Genomic DNA, 5,761 nt, shown 5'->3' with positions numbered 1-5,761 from the left:
AGTCATAAGCTTGTATTAGGCCATCAAGACAAGGTCATGGGTTCAAATCTTTACTTGATACAATATTTTCAAAGTCATGCATAAGCTTAATCTTTCAAAATGCTGAAATCATGCTTACTAATGTTTAATTTGTTATGATATGCTGATTAAAGAATCATTAATTAATCATTGTGCTTAATGCTAAATATCAATAATCAAAATCAAAACTTTATAGAGAAGAAATGTCTACTTAAAGTAGTGATTAGGTTTGTTTGAGAAACAATTGTTTGATTCAGCATGATAGTTAGTTAACTTTCAAAGTAAGTGGAGGTCGAGAACTTTATTGAATCGACATTTACGAACTCATTGTGAAGTTGTAAAGAAAACGGAATTTAGTTTTGATCAAATCACTCCTCTCATAATCCAATCAAGCTATGGATGTTTGGTATCAATAGTATAAAATTTCATCACCAAATCTCATCATCTCTCGAATATTGGATTAGCTTGGAAATTCACTTTCACCTCCTTTCTCATTTAATAACATAATCCTCATCAAGTATATATCATAAACATCAATTATAGACTCAATCTCTTGGAAGGACTACTTTGATTTGTTCTCGAAGATATCTTTTCAAAGTACACTTATTGGCAAATATTATTAATCAAAGGTTAGAGGTAAAGTTGATGGGCTTTCCATTATGTGTGTGTATGTGAATGCATTAAATTGCCATATTCGAATCTACTTAAACAAATTGATTTGTTTTAGTATGGATATAGACATATGTTTGTTAAAGAGAGCACAACTTAGGAGCAAAAGCAAAAAAACTACGAGTCTATTTCGAAATAATGATGTTTGCATTATAGAGTACTAAGGATCATGTGAACATTAATCAAGATTGACCCTATAGCCATTGCATGTGCTTTACACCATAGAATCAAAGAAAACCTAAGTTCAATCCTCACCTTGAACCCCATCCCATCCCATAGATCGAAATCTATCTCACGTTGATATTAAAAATATACATATTGATCTATCGATATACAATGCAAAGCTTTGGTGTCTAAAGCATTTCAGATTACGTTGTATTATTAAGTTATTACGGTGTCTAAAGTATTAAGTTAGATCATTAATTCAGATTATGTTAGTTCTTATTACATCTCAATGCAAAGCTTATGATTGAATAGCCATGGTATTGCCATCCAAAGTAACATTTCTTCTACAACGCAAAGCTTTTAGTTGATGGCATATGATTGCTTCATTTCAATTTATGTTAGTTCTTATTACATCTCAATCCAATACTTATGATTGAATAGTTTTGGCGGTGCCATCCGAAGTGCACACACATGATCTTGTGTTGCATTATATAACATTTCAATGAGATGCTCAAGATGAGGTTTGGATGAACTCATGTGCTCTAAAGGTACAACTTGGTTGTTGCTTGCGTTGGAGGAACGGGTACATTAGAAGCATGATAGTCAGCCAATGTGGAGGGTGGAAGAGCATCCCTTAGTTCTAATCATAAAGGTGTGGGAAACATACACACAAACATGTTCCCAATGCCACATACATCAAAGCAAGTGTAATCTACTACTTAGTACTATTAGTCTCAAGGCATTCAATGTAAGTCTTGAATTGGATGCTCCCTTTTAGAGAGAGAGAGAGAGAGAGAGATTAGTGTGTGATCAATGTTAGGATGTTGCGGCATTTGATTATTGAGCATTCCACGGTTGTAATTTGTAATCTACCAATGTTTCTTGGCAAGTAATACAATGGGATTTAGCATACACAATGTTATATAATGCTAAATCACATCATGTTTCTTCGCAAATAATACAATGGGATTTAGCATCATATAACATTGTGACGCCTTGTGCAAGAGTGATAGTGCTCATGGAGGCATCCCACTCTTGGGAACTTTCCATTGTTTCCAGAATATTGCAAGAGAAAGAATTGATCAACAATTGGGTGCCAATTAATGCTTAGAAAGATTATTCCCACAAAGGTATTTTACATGACTAGTGGCATGGTCTTGAGAGTTCCACAACAACAAGGTTCAACACACTCAATAGTTTGAGATAATTGTTCTTTGCCATAATATCTCTTCATATAGAGTTAGTCCATAATGTCTCTCCATAATGTAGATGTTGAACACAAGATCTAGTTACGAACAAAGCTACACCCTCATGGTTCTCTCTCTCTCTCTCTCTCTCTCTCTCTCTCTCTCTCTCTCTCTCTCTCTCTCTCTCTCTCTCTCTCACTCACTCACACACACACACACAAAAGGTCTTGGTCCCCTTGTGTACATCACATTAATACAACATCGCCAACTCCAAGATTGCTACACTAAAGGACTCATCAACTCAAGTATCAATTCTGAAACTAAGAATCGGATCCCTTGAAAGGCAATTCCCATGAATTACGCCATTGAACAAAAGAAATAATTGCAAATTAATTACAACACAAATAAACTCCATTACCACAATTCAACAAAATACATTAACAGCTTGTTGTACATAGAGGATTACAATCGTCAAATTTATTTATTTTACCGAATTCTAATGAATTGGAATCATCACATCATTTGTATGAGCTTCCATCTTCAATTGAAACAAGCATCTCCTTTTTCCCATTTAAACAAATTATTTGTCTTCTGATGATATACAAATCATGAATCATATTGTGTCTAACAATTGTATTTTAAAAACAGGCTCAAAATTTGCTCGTATTTAGATTGTTCGAATGTTGGAATTTGGGCATTCGTGGCATTCTTCATATGCCATAATGTGAACCCAAAGGACAACTGACAACTTTCATATGCCATAAATGACGTGGCTTACCAAGCAGTGGTTGCCATAATATCAAAAAACTCGTTATACGAGAAATGTCTTCGGAGAGCACTACTTCATACCTCATCACATATGACAAAAGTCTTTTTAAGAATCCTTTTCCTTTTCTTCCTTTTCACCTAAATTCAAGTCCTTCATCTGATCTTCAACACTCACAAGGCCGGTCTCTGACATAAACCTGCAAATCAAACAGTTTCAATATGGTATCATATGAGGTATATGGTTGAGTAGGCTAATCATTCATATGACAGATTAACTTGGTTAATCAACTATATAAGATATGCTCAATTCTGTTAATCAATCACACAAGATATGGTTGACTTGGTTAATCAATCATGTAATCATATGAGATAAGGTTGAGTCAGTTAGCCAATGGCATGAGATATGGTCAACACAATTAATCTATCGTAGAAGGAAAGGTTGACAGTTAATGAATCATGATTCACGTGAGATATGCTTGAATCAGTTAATCGGTCACAGATGATATGATTAAATCCATCAATGCATCATATGAGAGATAATTAACTTGCTCAATAATAAATCATATGATATCAGATTAATTCACGATTCATATATGAGTTCTTCTATTGGCAAGTCAAACACATCTCATATGATTAACTCAGTTACTCAATAATATGAGAAATGGCTCATCTGATTGATCAATCACATGAGATAATGCTGATTTGATTAATCAATCATACGAGATATTATTGATTTGATTAGTGAATCACATAAGATATGGTTGTACTTTTCCACTTATGAATGTTAATAAACAGTAAATCTTCAAACACATAAATAAGATGGCAAGAAACATCAAATATCATTGCTTTCTTCCCTCACCAGCTGAGCAAAGCGAAAAGCACTCCAGCGAGACTCATAAGAAGAAAGACATGCCCAAGCAATGCCATACTTGATGAACCCAATGCGATGCATAATAATGCACCCAACGATAAAGCTAATGCTAGCATTACAATGTTCCATGCGGCCCACGTTGGTGCCTGATATTTATATAGGAAAGAGATTACGTTCATAAGGAAACAACATTACTAGCCAAAAATTCACTAAAAGGAAAAGAAATGTTTAAAAGGGAGCTTCAAATTGGGTTTTATAAAAAAATATAAAATTATCCTTTAAATTGAAATTTTTATAAAAAGAAGAAACCTTCAGATTGGGCTCTATATCAAAAAGGCCCTTCAAGTTAGGTTTTACATAAAAAATAGACAGCACATTTTTGAAAACCATGCACGCCCAACTTCAAAAGGGCTGATTATTTAACAATCCATTTCTACAGTAATTAAGACGCAGACATCTTGTATTTCTACCCCTTCTGGTGCTAACCAAAACCATATATTTTGGAAAAACAATTCTCTTCCATTTAGACGCTTCTATTTATAAAGGAATTCAGCAGCCAATTCTTGCATTACAACATGCCATGCAAACAATGTTGATGCCAGATACTTATAGTACAAAGGAAACTTAATCCTTTATATTTGATATGTTTCTATTTATTGTGCAATCTTTTCAAACTATATTTACATGTTAGACGCCTGTTGGATTATTCTATTTCTGATGCCATCTTTCCGAACAAATTTATTTGGTTGGCTTGCATTTCTGGTTTAATTTGATATGATAGGAATATGTACATACACACACATACACATATATATACAAATTGTGTAAATCTAAATGAGAAGATGATAACATCTCATTGCTTCTCTTTTGTTTTTTTACTAATCAATTTGAAACCCCAATTTCTCTGTTTTCCTAATTTTAAAAAAAGGCTAGTTTTCTACCATTCAAATGGTGATGACCTGCTGAGAAAACCTTAACTTAATTAATTCCTTTCTATTTCCCTTCCTTGCAAAAATGTCCATGAAAAACAATGTTCTGTTTTCAAACTTCAAAAAACTCTAATTTCTTCCTATTTTTATAATTCCAAAAATGGCCATTAATAACTGCAATATGTTTTCAAAAATGAAAGACCCTAATGTTTTCTTGCTGTGATCTACAGAAAGTAACACGCTAATTTCTTCCTTCTCCTCCTCATTTCCTTCCAAAACTGAGCAATAAAGGGAATAAATAAAATGACATGATGTATCTGCAAAGGCTTCTTTCTGCACAAAAATCTAACCTCAAAAATACCATAATCATGTGATCTTCCAAGTTTTTCATTCTGATCAGTAAAATAAAAAAAGGAGCCCTGATCTCAAAAAATGGTGCAAATATCTAAAAATACCAGAATTATGTGATATGTTTCCAAGTTTTTCTTTCTGATCAGGAAGAAAAAGAGAGAGAACCCTGATCTCAAAAAACAATGCAAATATATAATACCAGAATTATGTGATCTATTTCCAAGTTTTTCTTTCTGATTAGAAAAGAAGAGACAGACAGACAGAGAGAACCCTAATCTCAAAAAATGGCGCATATATGTGCATACATACATACATACATATATGGCAAACAGGAAAAGAGAAACAGGGATAGAAAAGGAGGCTTACATTAACACCTGGTGCAAGAGTTCCGATGAGAAGAGCTTGGGCCGTGTCTACCTTCGTCTGTGTCGCCATAGCCAGGAAGATGGAGGAGCTTTCAATAACAGCAACTCTTATCTCTGCCGCCCCATCAAATAAGAAGTCATCCTCCCCTTCATCCCTCCAAAACCATCATTCTTTCGGCCCCGATCCGGAAGGTTCCGGAAAGTTCCGGCCCACCCGATTTCTGACCGACCGACAAGCTTCGCCCGATAGCCCCCCCATGGGTTCTCCCGTCTTTGTGACACGTCCGAGAAGCAAACCCCATCTTCACTACATCAAGAATTCCCAGGGTCCATTAAGCCTCGAGGGTTTTCTTCTGTTTCATGGACAAGATTGCATCCATGTTTGATCGTCCGATCTGAAGTCTTTCGTTTCATTTCGTTTCATCAGACCGACCAACA

General features: G+C 34.7%; 1 protein-coding gene across 1 annotated transcript; it reads right to left on the bottom strand.

Annotated features, from left to right (window-relative positions):
* Positions 1–2,578: 2,578 nt before the first annotated feature.
* Positions 2,579–5,440, bottom strand: LOC147863377 (uncharacterized). Its single transcript, XM_087320684.1, has 3 exons — positions 5,325–5,440; positions 3,667–3,824; positions 2,579–3,004 (listed from the first exon to the last, which is right to left on the bottom strand). The coding sequence occupies exons 1-3, from the start codon at positions 5,391–5,393 to the stop codon at positions 2,914–2,916; spliced, it is 318 nt and encodes a 105-aa protein (XP_087176810.1). The 5' UTR covers positions 5,394–5,440; the 3' UTR covers positions 2,579–2,913.
* Between the last annotated feature and the right edge of the window lie 321 nt (positions 5,441–5,761).

This window comes from Azolla caroliniana, unplaced genomic scaffold (genome assembly GCF_043228905.1).
Source record: "Azolla caroliniana isolate FFs.n. ecotype wild unplaced genomic scaffold, voAzoCaro1.0.p SCAF_6, whole genome shotgun sequence".
NCBI lineage: Eukaryota > Viridiplantae > Streptophyta > Polypodiopsida > Salviniales > Salviniaceae > Azolla > Azolla caroliniana.
This window is presented reverse-complemented; position numbering and strand designations above follow the sequence as displayed.